This window comes from Phytophthora sojae (assembly GCF_000149755.1).
Source record: "Phytophthora sojae unplaced genomic scaffold PHYSOscaffold_4, whole genome shotgun sequence".
NCBI lineage: Eukaryota > Oomycota > Peronosporomycetes > Peronosporales > Peronosporaceae > Phytophthora > Phytophthora sojae.
The window spans coordinates 6,928,604-6,947,535 of record NW_009258118.1 but is presented as its reverse complement, the minus strand read 5'-3'; the positions used below and the strand labels follow the sequence as shown (position 1 = coordinate 6,947,535).

The 18,932-nt window shown below is 53.8% G+C and overlaps 7 protein-coding genes across 7 annotated transcripts; 2 read left to right on the top strand and 5 right to left on the bottom strand.

Moving 5' to 3' along the window:
- Positions 1-376: 376 nt before the first annotated feature.
- Positions 377-1,786, bottom strand: PHYSODRAFT_502547 (hypothetical protein; the record flags this gene model as incomplete). Its single annotated transcript, XM_009529595.1, has 2 exons — positions 377-514; positions 641-1,786. 2 exons carry the CDS (start codon positions 1,784-1,786, stop codon positions 377-379), a joined length of 1,284 nt encoding a protein of 427 aa, XP_009527890.1.
- Positions 1,787-2,153: 367 nt separating this feature from the next.
- On the bottom strand, positions 2,154-3,488 carry PHYSODRAFT_301327 (hypothetical protein; the record flags this gene model as incomplete). Its single annotated transcript, XM_009529594.1, has 2 exons — positions 2,154-3,194; positions 3,237-3,488. The coding sequence occupies 2 exons, from the start codon at positions 3,486-3,488 to the stop codon at positions 2,154-2,156; spliced, it is 1,293 nt and encodes a 430-aa protein (XP_009527889.1).
- Positions 3,489-4,236: 748 nt separating this feature from the next.
- On the bottom strand, positions 4,237-5,397 carry PHYSODRAFT_504338 (hypothetical protein; the record flags this gene model as incomplete). Its single annotated transcript, XM_009529593.1, has 1 exon — positions 4,237-5,397. One exon carries the CDS (start codon positions 5,395-5,397, stop codon positions 4,237-4,239), a length of 1,161 nt encoding a protein of 386 aa, XP_009527888.1.
- A 1,005-nt stretch (positions 5,398-6,402) lies between these two features.
- PHYSODRAFT_500996 (hypothetical protein) lies at positions 6,403-7,676 on the top strand (the record flags this gene model as incomplete). Its single annotated transcript, XM_009529592.1, has 3 exons — positions 6,403-6,834; positions 6,906-7,061; positions 7,134-7,676. 3 exons carry the CDS (start codon positions 6,403-6,405, stop codon positions 7,674-7,676), a joined length of 1,131 nt encoding a protein of 376 aa, XP_009527887.1.
- A 153-nt stretch (positions 7,677-7,829) lies between these two features.
- Positions 7,830-9,155, bottom strand: PHYSODRAFT_301324 (hypothetical protein; the record flags this gene model as incomplete). The annotated part of the gene is made up of 1 exon (XM_009529591.1): positions 7,830-9,155. The coding sequence occupies one exon, from the start codon at positions 9,153-9,155 to the stop codon at positions 7,830-7,832; it is 1,326 nt and encodes a 441-aa protein (XP_009527886.1).
- A 658-nt stretch (positions 9,156-9,813) lies between these two features.
- On the bottom strand, positions 9,814-11,207 carry PHYSODRAFT_559437 (hypothetical protein; the record flags this gene model as incomplete). The annotated part of the gene is made up of 1 exon (XM_009529590.1): positions 9,814-11,207. Exon 1 carries the CDS (start codon positions 11,146-11,148, stop codon positions 9,814-9,816), a length of 1,335 nt encoding a protein of 444 aa, XP_009527885.1. The 5' UTR covers positions 11,149-11,207.
- A 2,699-nt stretch (positions 11,208-13,906) lies between these two features.
- Positions 13,907-15,992, top strand: PHYSODRAFT_301322 (hypothetical protein; the record flags this gene model as incomplete). Its single annotated transcript, XM_009529589.1, has 3 exons — positions 13,907-14,073; positions 14,224-14,291; positions 14,800-15,992. The coding sequence occupies 3 exons, from the start codon at positions 13,907-13,909 to the stop codon at positions 15,990-15,992; spliced, it is 1,428 nt and encodes a 475-aa protein (XP_009527884.1).
- Between the last annotated feature and the right edge of the window lie 2,940 nt (positions 15,993-18,932).

Genomic DNA, 18,932 nt, shown 5'->3' with positions numbered 1-18,932 from the left:
GAGTTCATTCATTCTTTGTCTGTCATGCAAAAGTAGCGGCGACGCGCGTGACAGAGTTGATAAGCGTGCCGTGACTAATCGTTTGGTGGTGCTCAACATCGCGTCTTGACTTTCCAGTTCGAGGTCATCTTTGCACGACGGAATTCAACGATTTTCATTGCAGGAAGGTGTTCTTCAACGTTGTGGCGTCGCACCACACGCTCATGGCCCATGAGTCATGGGTTGGAATCTATAGAGGGATTCATCTACTTCTCGATGTACATGTAGAGGTTTTTATGACGCCTGAATCGACTGATGATCACTGTTCATTACGTGTTCATACGTGTACAGAATCTATTCTCTAGTTACCCCTGCTCTATCTATCGATCTCTGCTCTCTATGCGGAGTCTTTCGCCAGCGTGGCCACCGCCACATGCCACGCAGGCAAACGCTTTGCCCTCAGATAGCAGTTAAGACAGAACTCCAACTCCTTCTTCTTCATGTGCCGGCCGCGCGAGCCTTCCACGGGCAGCAGCTTCTTCACCGTGCACTTGTGGCATGCAGTCTGTCTGCACAGACTGCAACTGGAACTCCTCTCTAGGAACCCTCCCAAGCGCGAAGAGAGCTTCGCGTGGCAGCACGAGCAGGCGCTGGCCTTCACTACCATCGACCTTGAGCTGCTGTTGCTGCTGAAGCTGTTGGTGGCCGAGTCGCTCGTGTTGCTGCTACTGGAAGACCAGCGGAGCTTGTCGTGCATGAGCCACGCCAGTTTCTTCAAGAAGGACTCTTCCAGGAAGCGAGGCATGAGCAGGAGGCCGTCGGCAAGCTGAGTGGCGCTAAGACGGACGCTAAAGCTCCCTCCAATGAGCATGAATCCCCTCGCAAACACCTCAATGAACTCTCCGTCGCTGTGCTTCTTCTTGTGAGGGCGGATGATGTGGCACGCGGAGAAGATCGTGCGCACCTGGCCGAACTCTCGGAACGTAGGCACCTCGTCCATCTCGATCGAGTGGTTAAGGAAGTAGCTGAAGCGCTCTCCGTTCGAGTCCAGAGCCATTCCAGTGGACTCGATAATCAAATAGTCGCGAGGCTTGACTACAAGTGACACCGTGCGGCTTGGGGTGTGAGAGCACCACTTGACCCCAAGGAACTGGAACGGGTTATCTTTGGTTGGCCCGCGGATTTTCGAGAGGATCCTCATGTCCTCCACGATGCAATCCTTGTTGGTATTGAAGCGCATGCGACTGCGTTCGTCCGTGTCCGCTAGGAACGAAAAGGCCATATCCTCCACGGTACCCGGTAGCACCCCCGAGGAGAACACAATGGGCACGTCGGCCGGCCGAAACTTCTCGAGGACGCTCATCTCGGAGCCGCCTTTGGCGCCGAACTTGGTGAACTCATCGTGGTGTAAGCTTTGACTCCTGTCGTCGTCCGAGTCGCTGTCGTCGAAAGTGTTGAGCGGCCCGCTACGCAATAAATCTTGGAGATCGCGGTCGCTGGTCGGGTAGAGCGTGGGGTTCTGCGGGGAGGACGCGACCACGACCGTGTCCTCGCTCCAAAGTCTCTCGCGCTTGGAGGGCCGAGCCTTGTTACCGGCAGTGGCGATGTCCAGGTACGCCACAACGTGGTCCTTCTCCTTTATCGGCTTCCAGCAGCTGGGGTCGGCCACATGTCCTCGGGCCGCGAACTCCTCGTTGGCGCGTAGAGTCTCCGCTACGAGTCGATCAGCGAGTTTCTCGATCGAGTGCTTGTCCTCGTCAGACAAATTCAACGGCATGGGAGGGTACACTACACCTCGGTTCTCCATGAAGCTCCTGGAAGCTCCTCGGTGGTTGCTGCGAGAAATCTACAAATGACGACGACCCAGCGAGGCGGCCGGCAAATGTTTCCAAGTGCAGCGGCTGTCGTGTGCATCGAGTCGCACATGAACATGTGCCACCAGGCCAATCTCGAGAATCAGCCGACTTGGCTTCGCTATCGCCAAGGGGCCGGGGTGTCTGTGCTACGCAGGGTTGGGCGTCCACCTTGGATAGGCGGACGAGGCCAAAGGCTGAGTGAGTCTCGCAAAAATGGGTCTCTCTCTCAACGCTGCACCGCAACTTGAGGCCGACTCCGGTGCATTTTCATAGGGGGCGGCGCTCGTAAACCGAGTGCGACACGTTGGTCAGCACAGCTCAGATCCGATCGCAGCTCTTGGACTCTGTGGCCGACGTCGACATGGTGGCGATTGCGACTCGCCACGCGGACAAGCCCTTGGCTTGCAGGTAGCAGCCCAGACAGAAGTCGAGCGTCTGCATCGTCAATTGCTTGGGTCCTCCAATGTCCAGGGGCAACGCCTTCTTGACTGCGCACTTGCGGCAAACAGTGTGTCGGCAGAGCTGGCACATGGAGTTGGTGGCACCCTCCAGGAGCTTTGCAAGGCCAGTGTGGAGCTTTCCATGGCAGCACGAACAAGTGTCGGAGATTCGGAGCGACTCGAGACCAGGAGGACTGCTATCTGCGCGACGTCGAGAGCGATACAGCCACAGGAGTTTCCTCGTGTAAGCTTCCTCGACAGTCTGCGGGGCTATCATCAGTGCGTCGCAGAATATATACGTAGTCAAACGCTCAGCGAGAAGTCCCCCGGCGTCGATGAAGTCGCGGCTGCAGATCTCGATTTTCCCCGGAGATTCGTGAGACTTCATGATGTGGCACGCGGAGAACTTGATGCGCACGTTGCTGAATTTCCGGTAGTCGGGGACCTCGTCGAGCTCGATTGTATGGTTCAACGTGTAGCAGAAGCGCTCGCCGTCCGAGTCGAGCGCGAGGCCAGTGGACTCCAGGACGACGTAGTCGCGAGGGTGGAGAAACCTTCTAGCCGCTCCAGGCGTGGAATGAAAGCACCACTTGACCCCCAAGAAGCGGAACGGGTCGCCCTGTGTCGGTCCGTGGATGCGAGCGAGGATCCGCACGTCGTCAGCCACGACGTCTCTGTTGCCGGAATTCCGCGTCCGGCTTCGGGCTTCTGTATCTGCGAGGAAGCCGAACGCCGCGCCTTCGACTGTGCCGGGCACCACCCCGGTGCAGAAGACCATCGGTGCGTGCTCTGGTCTTGCATTCTCCGATATGTTCTCCTCCATGGTATCGACGTGGCTGAATTCGTCCTCAAATTCGTCGTCCGAGTCGTCTTTCAAGAGGGTCACGCTCGGGTCCGTCTCGGACTCCAACTTCGTGTCCTAATCCGAGTAGAACGACGGAAGCTGTGGCGACGCTGGGACGGCTTCGGTCTCGTCACTCGGGACTCGTTCCCGCCGAAATCTTGATGGCGTGTGCTTGCGGGCCCGGTACGCAGTCAGGTTGTTCTTCTGCTTGACCATTCTCCATGGACTGAGGTCGACGATCCGCCCTTGAGCCACGAACTCGTCGTGTGTCCACAATGTTTCGGCCACGAGGTGGTCTGCCAGCAGCTCGAGAGCATTCGCGTCGGCAGGAGACAAGGAGAATGGCGTCGGTGGGTAGACAGGATCCATTGTGTTTCAGCGTGGAAGCTTGACAATGTGAACTCGTCTTGCAAATTGCTGCAAGTCACGATGCAGCGGAGTGGGGACCTTCTGTATGGTCCTGGTCGACACAACATGATTTAACATCCTACAGAAGTCGCCGAGTTGTTGAAATCACGAGACGCAGCGTTGTCTGATCGTTTCAAGTTGGGCTTCTCATTCTGTGGCGCCGTCCCGACGCTCTCAATTGCCGCCGGTTTGCAAGAACGTTGCATTGACGGCTGATGCTGCTTGGGCCCGGCATTGGTCTCCGCGACACTTTGGCGAAATCCTCGATGCTGGTGGTCAAGTCTTCGTCAAAATTTCTGCTTGCAGTTCTTGGGGGCGGAGGCAGTGCGCTGTAGCATCACATGTAAGGATCATCTTGGACGTATCAGTAAATGCTCAAAGTCTCAACTTGAGACTCAAGAGCAAATATCTTAGCTAACGTGAGCCTAGCGAAATGTTGACTCATTCGACCAACAATATCCTTCTCGTGCTGGCAGTCCCATCAGTGTACAATATGCAGTACAGCGTGCTGCATTGTAGCTCCTTGATAGCCCACCGAAGTGTGTGTTACCGAAGTGGCCCCGTCGACACAAGGTCGATAACGTTTGGCGATTGCAACTGGAACAGACACAGACAGACCGACATCTTCGCTTCAGAGGCCCGGCTTGCTAACGTAAAAAGAGGTCGCCGTCAAGAGAGATTCTGTGTACCGTACAGCATACCGGTCAGCTCAGATCCGTTCGCAGCTCTTGGACTCTGTGGCCGACGTCGACATGGTGGCGATTGCGACTCGCCACGCGGACAAGCCCTTGGCTTGCAGGTAGCAGCCCAGACAGAAGTCGAGCGTCTGCATCGTCAATTGCTTGGGTCCTCCAATGTCCAGGGGCAACGCCTTCTTGACTGCGCACTTGCGGCAAACAGTGTGTCGGCAGAGCTGGCACATGGAGTTGGTGGCACCCTCCAGGAGCTTTGCAAGGCCAGTGTGGAGCTTTCCATGGCAGCACGGACAAGTGTCGGAGATTCGGAGCGACTCGAGACCAGGAGGACTGCTATCTGCGCGACGTCGAGAGCGATACAGCCACAGGAGTTTCCTCGTGTAAGCTTCCTCGACAGTCTGCGGGGCTATCATCAGTGCGTCGCAGAATATATACGTAGTCAACCGCTCGGCCAGATTGCCCCCTGTGTCCATGAAGCCGCGACAGAAGATCTCAATAGCCCCCGCGGTTTGATGCGGCCTCATAATGTGGCAGGCGGAGAACGTAACGCGCACGTTGCCGAACTTCTGGTAGTCCGGAACCTCGTCAAGCATAATGGAGTGGTGCAACACGTAGCAGAAGCGTTCACCGTCCGAGTCGAACGCAATCCCGGTGGATTCAATCACGAGGTAGTCGCGAGGCTTGATCAACTTCCCAGCAGGTCCAGGCGTGGAGTGAGAACACCACTTGACCCCCAAGAAGCGGAACGGGTCGCCCTGTGTCGGTCCGTGGATGCGAGCGAGAATGCGCACGTCGTCAGCCGCGACGTCTCTGTTGCCGGAATTCCGCGTCCGGCTTCGGGCTTCTGTATCTGCGAGGAAGCCGAACGCCGCGTCTTCGACTGTGCCGGGCACCACCCCGGTGCAGAAGACCATCGGTGCGTGCTCTGGTCTTGCCTTCTCCAAGACCTTCTGCTCCAATACGTCGACGTAGCTGAGTTCGTCCTCGAGTTCGTCCTCCGAGTCGTAGGTGACACTCGGGTACGTCTCGGACAGTGCGTGCTCCAACTTCTTGTCGATTGCTGGGTAGAAGGACGGCAGCTGAGGCGACGCTGGGACGGCTTCGGTCTCGTCACTCGGGACTCGTTCCCGCCGGAACCTCGATGACGCGCGCTTCCGACTCCGATACGCTGTCATGTTGTTCTTCTGTTTGACCATTTTCCATCGCTGGATGTCGACAGCTCGTCCTTGAGCTATGAAGTCGTCATGTGTGCGTAGAGTCTCGGCCACGAGCTGGTCTGCCAGCATCTCGAGAGCGTTCGCGTCGACCGCAGACAAGGGGAACGGCTTGGGAGGGAAAACTGAATCCATCCCGTTTCGGTGCGCCAAACTGCAGGAAGATTGACAAGTGGCACTCGACTTGCACTGTGTTGGCGTCAGCGCCACTACGATGCTGCGCGCAGCAGCCGAAGTCACGACGCAACGGGCTCGGGCATTTTATATGGCCCCAGTTGACACTGATTTGACACAAGAGGACAGGACAATCGACCTGTCCGACAGGTCGATTGGTGTACACGTCGCGAGGTTGTTGTATCGTGTTCAGCTTCTCATTCTGAAACTTTCGGACCGAAAGCCCAGCGTCCCAGAGCTGGGGAAATCTCTGGCAGCGTCCTTCCACTTGCGTTGCAAGAGCGCTGCATCGAGGACTGCTGACTCCGCTGGGTCTATCCGCGCTTCGACTCATGAAATATTCTGCTACTGTAGGATTCCTGAGATGGAACAGCTCGGAGCTCAAGATGGCTATGTAGTGAAGCTCTCATCCACGTGCCCAGCCAAGCTCTTCAGGCCACGATAAGCTTACTCTCCATGTATGCATGTAACAGTTCCTTGACAGTTTGCACCAGTTAGATGCATGAATCTTACCTGCTCATTACCGGGCAGGCAACCGGCAGAAGGACGATGTAAAACGTTTAGCGACGGCGCAAAACCCGAATGAGCCGGAGCTCTGTACTCTGGGTGATACACGAGCTGTACATGCAGCAGACAGATCGACACTCGACCCCCCTCCCGACACAACGAAGGCCTCGCCTTGCTAACGCAAAAGGCGGTCCGTCCGTCTCGCCTGAGCTTCTGCTCCACGTCACAGAAAATGGTGTGCGGCACACCGAATGCATGCAGTAAACGAACGCACCTGTGGTCCGCATGGCGAGCTCCTCCTCTACGTCGGAGCTGCAGGCGGCGCTGCGGCGGCTGCAGAGCGACACGCAGGACTTCTGGGCCCCTTTGCACTCGATCCGCCGCGTGGACGCGTCGACGCTCAGCGCCGTGCAGTTCCACCGCGAGTTCGTGAGTCGCAATGTGCCGGTCGTGCTGCTCAACTCCATGACGAGTCCGCAGTGGCAGCGAGCCATGGCCAATTGGCAGAGCGACGACCACCTGGTGGCCAAGGCGGGCAGCCACCCGGTGACTGTGGACGTGACCCCCTTCGGCTTCGGAGACGCCGTGCTGGAGCTGCCGGGCCACCACGAGGAGCTCTTCGTCATGCCCGAGGAGAGGGACATGCCGCTGCACGAGTTCCTCCAGATACTCAAAGACCGCGACGGGTTCGACGGCGTACCCTACCTGTCGCACCAGGTAGGTAGAATAGTGGGTAGAATACTAGCAGGTGACAATGCTCATGGCTACACTTTGTTGTTTATTGGTAGAACGACAGTTTGAGAGAGCAGTTCCCGGGACTGTTTGACGAGGTGCCGCCGGCTATGGAGTTGGCTGTGGAAGCGTTCGGGAACGAGCCGGAGGCTGTGAATATCTGGATCGGCGACGAGAGAGCGGTGTCCACGATGCACAAGGACCACTACGAGGTTAAGAATCTGCTCTTCGTTAATGTTGTTTATAGTGCTGGGCTGACTGTTGTGCTGCGTTGCGGGCGGTAGAACATGTACTGCGTGGTGAAGGGCCAGAAACACTTCACTTTGTTGCCGCCCTCTGCGGTCGGTTGTCTCTATGAGCGCGAGTTTCCGTCGACGAGGTATCGCCACTCGGCGTCTCCGAAGCCTGAGGACGAGGACCATCTCGTGAAGGATCTGGTGGCTACGGAGCGCTTCCACGACAAGTTTCCACAGCACGTGGCCTGGGAAATTCTGTCGTCACCGGACAAAGGCGACACGCCGTGGATTCCTGTCGACCCACTGAACATCGACACGAAGCGGTATCCGCTGGCGGCCGCGTTGAGTCCGATCGAGGTGGTGGTGAATGCCGGCGAGGTTCTGTACCTGCCTTCGTTGTGGTATCACCGCGCTGCGCACCTTTGCCCGACGATCTCGGTCAACTACTGGCACGACATGGAGTTTGACTGCCGCTACGTGTATTTCAACTTCGTGCACGACGTTGGAGCTGTAGTCAGGACTCTGGAAGACGAGCATGGTCGTGAGAAAGCGAACGATACGAAAGTAGAAGAGGAAGAAATCTCTTCATAGCCGTTTGATTGATTGCTCCAGGCTGGTATGTTCAACACTTTTGGATTACAATTACACTATCTACCACTACAGCTAGGCGTTTGTTGTGTCTATCTAACTTTGTTTATTGCCGGCTTTCGTTTTGAATTTCTTGTCCGTATCGGATAGCCGAATCTACGGCTGCTTAGTGACGGGCAGCGAGTCGATTCCCACTTGCCACGCCGACAAGTTCTTGGCCTCGAGGTAACATCTCAGGCAGAATTCTTTCGTAGTCTTGGTCATTTTGGGCCCACCGGTCCCCAGCAAAAGTGTCTTCCTAATGGTACACTTTCGGCAGATGGAGTGGCGACAGAGGATGCAGATCGAGTAGTCCAGTAGCCTCTCGACTCCTCGGCCCAGCTTTTCGCTGCAACTCGGACAAGCATCAACCGCATGCCCCGCTGGACCGAGACTACTGCAGCAGTGGTGCTTTGACTGCAGCAGCCACGCGAGCTTCCGCTTGTTCGCCTCCTCCATTATCCGCGGCATCCTCATGAGACTTTCGCAGAACAAGTACGTGGCCAAGCGCTCGCTGAGACTCCCAGCAGAGTCGATGAACCCGCGACAGAAGATCTCGACGTTCCCCGTGGCCTCGTGCGTCCGCACGATGCGGCAGGTGGAGAAGGTTATCCTCAAGCGGCCGAACTTCTTGAACTCCGGGACCTCGTCCAGCATGAACGAGTGGGTCAGCAGGTAGCAGAAGCGTTCTCCATCGGCATCGAGGGCCATTCCGCTCGACTCAATGACGACCGAGTCGCGAGGCTTGACGAAGCGGCCCGCAGTTCCAGGGGTAGAATGGGCCCACCACTTGACCCCCAAGAACCGAAACGGGTCGTCGAAGGTTGGCTCTTGGATACGAGCGAGGATTTGGACGTCGTCGACGGTAGTGTGTCCGCTGATAGTGCTACGCGTTCGCGTGCGAGCTTCAGTGTCCGCAAGAAAACCCAACGCAGCGTCCTCGACTGTACCGGGGACGACACCCGTGCAAAATACCATGGGGACGTAGTCTGGCTTGGCCTTCTCCATCACCTTCTGCTCCAAGACGTCTTCCATGCTGAATCCTCCTTGGAATTCGTCGTCTGAGTCGTTGTCTTCATTGCAAGTGGCGCTTACAGCCAGGTACGAATCCCCCAGACAGCTCTCGAAGTTCTTGCCGTTTGATGGGAAAAACTCGGGCAGGCGGGGAGACTCGGCCACGGCTTCGGTGTCTTCGCTATTGAACCGAGATCGGCGAGTTCTGCTGCTTGACGTGAGCTCGCGCGCTCGATACGCCGTCAAGTTATTTTTCCTTTTCACACTTTTCCACTGAGTCTTGTCGACTACGCGGCCTCTCGAGATAAAGTCGTCACTTGCGCGCAAAGTCTCAGCGACGAGCTGGTCTGCCAACAGTTCAAGGGCATTTGCATTGGCAGCAGATATTTTGAGGGGCCTGGGTGGATAGACGACCTCAGGAGAATCCATAGTGGCGTCGAATAAAGGAAATTGAAGAATGACTCATGCAACTTGGTGCCGTGGTACAGCACGACGGACGGCGCGTGTTGTGTCGGCTGGTATGCGCTGTGGCTGTTAAGAAAAACGCGCTAACTCCATCTGCAGACAATAGTTCGACGCATCCACGCGATTGTTGTGGATCGACGACACTGAAGGACATTGACGCGTCTCGATAAGATTGATTAGATCGTGGCTCACCACGAGCCAAAATCTTATCAAGCAGGTGGCGCCTTAGCCCTTCCGGTGCGTGAGTGGGCCGTGTCCAATGCGCAGACACGACCACGTGCCCTATAGCCCGGATGGCGAGCCAACCTTCTGGTACTTTCACAATTTGACATCGAAAATGTTTAGGAAGATGTTTAGCTTCGTTCGTTAGCTCAATGGTGAGCGACACACGAGTTGACGAACTGAATTCGGGTCACTGGATAATCGTCATCAGTAAGCTACGTACTGCGAAGTATTAGATATCTAGCTTTTGCAGTTTCATGCACTCAGCGTTGAGGATTCATTGTTGTGTGTTTGGTTCGAGGCAATTTTCTTCATTTTACCACGCACTTGGACTCGTGACCATCATAATTATCTACTTCCGCTGCTTTTGCACCTTCATGGAGCAAGATAGCCCGCTCAGTCAACCAGAGCTTGAAGTGGTGGACTTGCTCAACGACTTAGTCATCGAGGAGGATAGAGAGCTGTGGCTACCACCTCGACTCACGCCTTTGAGCATCGTCTCCAACGCCACACCTTTGGCCGAGATCTTCATTGCTAGCGCGACACATTCTTGGCAGGAGTCCATGTTCTTCTCGGTGATGCTGCCGGCGTTGCCGAAGTCGACGCCCACCCTCTTGACGACAGTGCACTTTCTACAGAAGACCCGGCGGCAGACCTGACACGCGGCTCCCGTCTGGATGAGGCGGCCGAACTTGCTCAGCGAGTGGTGGCAGCCCGCACAATGCGTCGGAGCGTGGCTCTGCGCCGCCAAAGCCGTCGCGTGCTCACTCGCCTCTCGCTCTCGAGCGCTCATCTGCCACTTGAGCTTCTTGACGTACGCGCACTGCACGAGCCCGCCAACCGCCAGCAGAGTGTCCTTGAAGATGTTCACCGTCACGCCCTCCATGATGTCACCCCCGAGGTCGTTGAAAGCCCTGCAGAAGACTTCCAGCACCCCCTCCGAGTGCGTTCGGATGATGAAGCACGAGGATATCCGCGCGCGGATGACGCCAAACTCCGACAGCTCCGGCACGCGGTCCAGCGCGTAGCTGTGCATGAGCAAGTAGGCCGCCTTCTCCCCATTTGAGTCGCGAGTGACACCTGTGGACTCGACGTACACCATGTCGCGCTGGGTCATGAAGGTCCCCATTGTTTTAGTCGCCCACTTGACGCCGAGGAAGCGGAACGGGTCCTCCCTGGTCGGCGCCTGGACGGTAGCTAGAAGCTTGACGTCGTCGTACCCGTCGCCAATGTAGGTGTCTCGCAGCCTCCAGCGCGCCTCGTTGTCAGCCAAGGCGCCGAACGCTGCGTCTTCCACTGTGCCCTCCATCCTGCCCGTGATGACCACGAGCGGCAAACGGTCAGGACGGGCGCGTTCCAGCAGAGACCCGTCCGTGAGGTAGTCCGCATCGTGGCGGTGGCTGCTGGAACCCCCCGAACTCGTCGACGCATTGATCTGTGACGCCCCAATGCTGCCGGACGACGCGCTGCTCGCTTCGGACAATGACGCGAGCTGCGGAGGCTCGGACGCCGACGAACTCTTACGCCGACGAGAGCGATACACGTGGAGGTGGTCCTGCGTCTTGACGTACTTCCAGCGCTCCGGATTGAGCTTGCGATGGCGCGCGATGAACTTCTCGCTGGCCAGCAGCGTCTCGGCTACCAGCTCGTCCGTGTAGTCGACGATGGCCTGCTTCTCGGCTGGAGAGAGCCGCAACGGCGGGAACACGTCGGGCGGCACCTTGGACCTCCCCATAGCAGTATTGACACTTGTGTCTTCCTCCACCAAGATGAATGTGAGAGTGCAGTCTCCGTTGCGACAGCCTTTGGCGGTTCAAGCTTGTCGTGAGCTTGCGGGCAGAGGAGAGGCAGGAGGGAGCGGACCGAGACATCGGTCAACAAGGCACGGCTTTGTGGCGCTAGACAAGACGCGACAGCACGACCCCGAGGACAAAACGCCTGGAGACTTTGCCAGCATGACACATCGGGCATGGCTTGACCCGGCAGATGGCGCCCCCTGTAGAAATGCAAGAGAAGCACGTCGTGCTGTTCAGTGGATGCTGTTCTGTAGCGACTCAATATTCGCCACTTTGGTGCTGCCAAAGAACTCACAGCATAGGCGCCTGCATGATCTCCGTAGAAGAGAGACCGATGATGGCGGTGGACCGACTGGCGCTTCCAGCGGCGCGAAAATGATGGCCGTGGGAATCCCACTGGGATGGCTTGGTCGGTCGGATGCAAATCCTTGTAGTGTGTTTAGAACTTCGTTCGGTCATATTAATACTGAAAATGTGCAGCCCATGTTTTCGGATTGGAGGGGGTGAAATGGGCCGCAAATCTATCGTGATGCAGAGACCAAATCGGCATCAATGGCGTTTGAGAAGCATGAACAACCCAGCCCCGAAGCAAGGCTTAGGTCTACAGTTCCCTGCCCACTGCTTGGTCGGCCTTCTAAAGGTTTTAAGGACAGGTTGAGCCGCAATAGATCTGTGTGCCATGACACCCGTCCTGAAAACCACGAAAAACTAAAATAGTATGATGTCGAGACAACTAGGGGCTATGCAGTAGATACCAAACAAAAGATAAAACTGCAGGCATGGTGGCAGGATATCGGGACAACAAATATTCCCATAACCTCACTGTATTGAAACTCACGTACAACCTGAGGGGATGCGATTCTGCTAATACCAATGAGAAGAAGGAGTAGGAACAGACAATACCGCGCCTACTGTTATTGGTTAAGTTCTGTCTGTGTGAAGACGAAACAAAACAAGAGTACGAAAATGCTGGAGGGGTACCAGGTAAAGAAAGCCCTTGTATTGTGGTGCACAATTTATGCGAAAATGTAGCCATTAGAGGTGTAGCCATTTCTTTATCTGATCAATTCTTTAACTGAAACAGCGTATTAGACCGAGCGAACTGGGTGTCATTTATAGAGGTGTGACTGTACTCTAAAACCAATGCCCCATACCAGTACTATATTATACAGTACTATGTCATGGCCCGCGAAATACTAATTTAAAAATCCGAACCTATCCTGTCACATTGAAGTAGGTTGCTAGGTCAAAAAACTCACACGTCTTTTCTCGTCAACGTTGGCAGCCCAGCTCATTCTTTGATTGTCATTCTCTTTCACAGACCGAGGACTGTCCCCGCTGAGGAGAAAGGAATCCCGAGCTCTAGGCGACATGACCTCTGGTTGTGGCGATCACTACCTCTCAACTAGCGATCTCTATGGCCCTCTCTGTGCAGCGCCGTAAGTCAATAGTATGCTTGATTTTAAGCTGATTATATTATGGGTTCACTTACTGCAGCTCCCCTCCCCACGTACACAGCGCGAGCCACTTCAGCCAGCTTCGCCAGACGTTTGCGGTTTGCTGCAACCAGGAGTCCTGGTCGAGGACTCGGAGGTGGATGCTACACGAATCTCCATCCGGGCTGGACGTTGTTGCGGTCCTCCTCCGTTAGGGCCGAGTACTTCGGCCAACAAAGAGTAGACGCGTAGCATCCTGGCAAGACGCTAGAAGAAAGGAAGACAATCTCGTAAAAATGCAAAGGGTTTCTTGCTTTCAACGAGGAGAATTCACGACTGAATCCTTCACCACTTCATGCGCGGTCGACGGCTACCCCGCCGACCCGCTTCCAGGCCTACTGCAACCACTTGTGGACGCCATACCTCCCGTGCACGAGCTTCCTGGCGTTCATGACACCCGTCCTTGGCGGCTGGCGACCGAAAGTTCCGCGCCCAGCCCGCCATCTCGCATTATCTTTGCCTTGAAGAATAGGATAACCACTCACACATGATACGCTTGCACGTCCGGGCCTAGCTCCGCCGAAACCCGCCCATGAGGGGCCTGTCAGTCCAGGTCCAGGCCCGGGCCCGTGACAACGTCCTGCATTCGATGCAATATTGTGACTATGCAGCGTTGCAGTTGCATTCCACTCTTTGAGAATGCGGAATGACCAGGGCGCAGGCCTTGGAAGTTTCGCTCAAAATTTTAAATTTGCGATGGAAAGTATGCTATTTTGAAGGGTTTTGAAATGCTAATTCTTACTACTACTATAGTAATAGTATTTGCGACGAAGGCTTGGACGAGTCTAGTAGTGGGTGCATCCTGAAATCACAAATTGGTCTTGTAGCAAAAGTGAAAGAAAACGAACAGTGGAGTAAATTTGTGACGTAAAATGAGGTTGTCAAAAGGGGTTGCCAAAAGGGGTGACCATCCTATACAAAACTAGCGTTGTTGGATGCACGCAGTTGGATGCATTGGATGCATTCCCTGTCCGAACAGATTGATGGTACACCACTTACACCAAATAGATTGGGTTCAAAAATGCATTTTCGAAGGGGATTACCGTCGCAAGTTTCCCGCCAAAAATCTTCTCTCAGTGATCGCGGCAAGCTCGTCGACTGCCAACCTTCACGCCCCTGGCGCAGGGTACCAGTGAGTATATGCTGCTCTGTTGCTTGGCGCTGGTTTGTGACTAATACGGGACTCTGATGGTGTCTATGCATGTGTAGATATGGCGGGCGGACGCCCGTTCCCCGCTCCCTGGGAGCACTTCAAGATCGTCAGCGAAACGCGGCATTTGAAGTACAAGAGTGCCCACTGTCGGTACTGCGATCAACTCCTTACCAAGATCCAGCCGTCACGGCACCTCAAGAAGCACATCATGACCTGTGAGCGGATGCCCGTTGAAATTCGTGAGGCGTACGCTGGCGAAGATCTGCTGTCTAAGCGCTTGAAGACTGGCAAGGCGGGCGTGCCTCGGCCTGCAGGGTGTGAGGATGCATGTCGCCTCGATATGGGCAACGTACTACTAACGGTAGAAGACAAGAAGCGCTTTCGGATGCCAGCAGCGATGGCATTCTACATGAACTGCTGCGCATTTCGGTCGGTTGAAGATCCTGAGGTGCGCACGATACTGGCGGGAAGTTGCCCAATGGAATTCCTCCCAACTCACCAGTAACTTGCTGACGACCTTCTTGTGGAAACGTTCGGCTTGGAGAAGGCGGAGCTTGTTGAATCCCTGCTGAGCCAATGCTACGTGGCATTAGTGACAGACGGATGGTCGAATTCAAGGCGTGAAAGTTTCATCAACTTCATCCTCGTGGGGCCTAACATGCGGCCACTCCTTTGGATGTGCAGAGTGACTGGCGAGGACACTAAAAGCGGACCCTACATGGCCAACATGATCGCTGAGGTGATTGCAGAGGTGGAGGCTGTCATTGGCGTTGGCAAAGTGGTTGCTGTGACTACTGACAATGCGAGCGCTATGAAGAGCGCGTGGGCTATCCTGCAGAATATGTGTCCCGGTCTTATGGCGACAGGATGTACGGCACACACTCTCGGTTTGCTCATGAAGGACGTGCTGTGCGATACTGAGCTTGCTGATGTTTTGGTAGAAGCCCAAGAAGTTGCCACTTTTGTTCGCAACCACACAGCAACGAACTCTCGCTTTGCCGAAGCGATCCGTTCTCCTGATAACATTGACAACCGTCGCAGCTTGAAGATTCCTGTTGCTACACGCTGGTACTCTCGCTACGAGTGTGTCAAGTTAGTTGTCGAGAGCGAGCGGAGTATTCGGGAGCTGGCTTCGGATGACGCATTATTAGCAAAGTACAACGCCCTCAAGGTCACGTCGTTCAAGCGAATTGCTCGTTCGGAAGCGTTCTGGATTAAGGGAGACATGGCCCTTAAACTGTTAACCCCGATTCACAAGGTGCTCGCTCATTTTGAGAAGGACTCACTGTGTCTATCGGTTGTTTTTCAGCAGTTTGTGGAGCTGCAGCAGGGCTCCGTTTATAATGACGACGTTCCTGGGATCAGCAAGGACATGCAGGCGATGTTCCGCGAACGGATTCAAGCTCGGTGGGAATTTATTGATTCAAGCCCAATGCGCATTGCATACCTGCCCGACCACAGAAGGGATACAAGGCTTTTCACGACACAGCAGCAGAATTTTACGGTTGCAGATCTTGAAAGTCTTGCTGCGCGGTTTCCGTACACGCCGACACAAATTCAGGCCCATCGCAAAGAGCTAGGGAAGTTCATGGAGGCCAAGAGGAAGTGGGGAGGAGAAACCAAGCGCAGTTACCACGCGGATTCGCCGATAACGTGGTGGACGTGGATCGGGGACAAGGACTATCCCATACTCTCGACAATTGCTCAACGGATCTTCACCATCCCAGCTTCATCAGCTGCTGCAGAGCGGTCGTGGAGCGTGTTCAAATACGTGCACTCGTCGCAGCGCAACCGATTGACCAACGAGCGCTTGATCATGCTGGTGTTCATCTATTCGAACCACGGCATGAAGAAGGCACGGTCCGACGTCGTCGCAGTGACGGTGGCTGAACTGGATCCAGGTCCAAGTGAGTCAAGACCCCCAGAACGTTGCGATGCAGAGCCAGAGGACGCAACAGCAAGGGAGCGTTCTGTAGCCGTCGAATATCAAGCTTCAGCATCGACGGTGATACAGGGTCGTGCCCTGGAGGAGTATGAACATCACCGAGACTGGGCAGATGACGATGATCAGTACGCATCTGTCGAATGGTGGGGCAACATTGACCGGAGCTTTGGATATGAAGCTTGGGTGTGAGGTGAGGCTGTAGCGAGAGTCTAAGGGCAGGACGCGACCGGCTAGTGCATGTTCGTCTAACGGACACTAATAATAATTATTTATTTATGGAGGGTAGCCATGGTTAGATGCAATGCATAATATGCGCATCCAATGCATCCAATGCATCTTTCGTGCATCCAACTGCCTGCATCCAACAACGCTATACAAAACCCCATATGATACCCTCAAGTAGCATGGTACTTTCAGTACTATTTTTCTCCGTGGAGGCAACAACGTCGAGTATAATCACGTAGTAAATGTATCATAACCTGGACAAATGTGCGTCACAAATCTAAAATGTGATTTCAGGATGGACCCAGTAGTCATAGTAACTCATCATACTCTCGGCAGCAACTACTGCTAGTAGACCAGCAAAATGTATCACGGGCAATATCTGATCGTAACCCCACTGAAATGGTGGGACAAAATGGAATTTCACTTGATTTCAGTATAGTGTACCAAAATGTTGTCCTAGACGTCTGTCCAAGGACAAATTTGTGGCACACCATACTGAAATCAAGAGAAATATATATTTGTCCTATTGTTTGTCCTAGCAAAAGTCTCAGTGGGGTAAGGTAAACGACCAAACAAGGACAGGTGTGTCAATTCGGGATCGCTCGTATCAACCTATGAAATACTCTCATTTATAATTTCTCTTATTTGATTGGCGTATTTATAGAGCCTTATATAAGATATCCATAGTGAACCCAAGTCAATTGAACAGACCTCGAATTGGCCGGCCGGCCGTCCATCCTACAAACGATTTTGCATTGCTTATATCGCGCCTGTTTTTACTGATTACAAGCTGCGAAACGTCCCGGCATATCGGCAAAACTGCGCTCTTTTCAATGGTACAATTGCTATTTCCTACTTTTTCGTAGAGCAAAAACTACAAGCACATTCGTTGAAGACATGTTTAACGGCCCCTGATTGACCGTTTCCCTTATAATAGTTCTTCCATCCGACAAGGTCTTATATCCGACAAACATTAGTAGCCAATCACTGAGGGATATATTTTTAAAATATCTATTTGGAGTGTTTTGATTGGCTATAAACAAGTGTAACCCTGTCTAACCATCAAACCCTTTTGTGATGATTCTGTGTAAAACATGACTAACTAGCATGTTTTACAAAATCGCTCCAATCAGAATTTTGAATGATGATTTTAGCCAGTAGGGGTCGGGGCGGTAACTAAAACATGACTAAGTAGGATGTTTTACATTAGGTACGAACAAACCCAGTCTTATGTCCGATTTTGGTTTGCGGGGGGGGGGGGGGGGGGGAGGGGTTGCGGCGTAAAACCATGCATCTAGCCATGTTTTATGGTATTGCATCGGGAGATACCCTTACAAATTATAAGTATAAAATACATCGCAGAAGGGTTAAGATGGATGTCGGATGGAAGAAGTATTATACGATAAGCTTTTTTAACAAAGTCGTGCTTCCGGCCCGAAGAACCTCTGAAATTTCAGGTTTTCAAAAAAAAATAGGTTGGTGACGCAAAAGAGCGAAGGGATGATGTACATACACGGCAGGTTGAAATATTCGTCTCCTCGACACTAAGCAAAATCAGAGTTCTTCTCTAATTTTTCAATCGCTACAAGATCCATGCTCAGCTTCTCCACGAAATTCGGGTTCCTCTCCACGACCTCATCCAGCTTGTTCACAATGTCTTCACATCCGTGAACACGTCAGAAGCCCTTGATGCAGGTACCAGGGATAAGGCCCATGAGGATTACGACAGCTGAGAGTGTAAATGTTCTCCTCCTTCTCGTCTCGTAGCTCACTATCTTCGTTAACACTATGAGTACGTGGTGGTTACTTGTGTAGGGTAGGTCCGTAGTGCCAATAGCGGCATTGGCGCTGACAACAAGCGCCGTCAGGAGCAGGTGAACTGTCTGCATATTGAATTGTCTAATCGGGCGTGCTTCCTCTTTAAGAAGTGCTGGTTTTGAAACGAATCCGAAATAGACTCATCGTACAGTACCCCTCCGCTGGACAGTCTGCCTGCCCGTTAACCACTGCGGTAATATACTGCGGTGACTTGCACAGTGTCGCTGGTGTCACACTTGTATTCTCGTAGTTGCTGCATTTATACTTGCGCTTGTCCGCACCATTTATATATGTTTCAATGCGTGAGATCACATTCTGATCATGACCAACACCACAACGGATCAGCCGCACCGGTGTCTACGGCCCCGTTCAGTGTCGTATAGATAGCTGATACAAAATCGGCCCTTGTTGACAGGCTCCGGATGCTCTGGAATCTGCCGTAGCGAAGGTGCGTGGAGTGATTGTGTTGCTTGCTTGCTTTTGGGTAAAATGCAAAGTGAGATTGGTCGGTTTAAGGCTTCGGGCTAAGGACGTGCTCTAAGCCTTCCTCTACGTCCCCCTTAGTGTCGTTCTAGAAGGTGAGCTACTCTACTAAATGAAAGTGTTTGTCTGTTTTCGTAATCCTATATATGCATGTTTGTATACTTATGCAGGTAGCGTTCTGGATTCCGGGCGCCAGGCAGTCTTGCGCAAGCCTGGTGCCAGCCATCAAGCGACGTTGCGCGCGAGCTACTTGTGGCGGAGTAGGCGGCGGCGCTGCGACGCCTGCCTTATTAGGCACCAGGTACGTCTTGTTCAAGCATGTCTGTTGCTGGCGTACCCGCTTGCATGGGTGTCAGCAGCAGACATGCTGAATCATGATACTTGCGGTAGATGGAGGAGGAGGAACAGGTGCTTGGGGCTGTCGGGGAGATTGCGAAGTGCGGGTCATTCCCCGACCAACTGCCCTGCAGCCCAACACGTGGCTCAGGAAGCCTCTTTATTTTTGAATACCCTTGCTAAGTAGTTCTACCACTAAACTGATACAGTAGCCATATTTGATACAACAGCCAACCGATTAGTCCGCAGTGTTTGATTAACCGGATC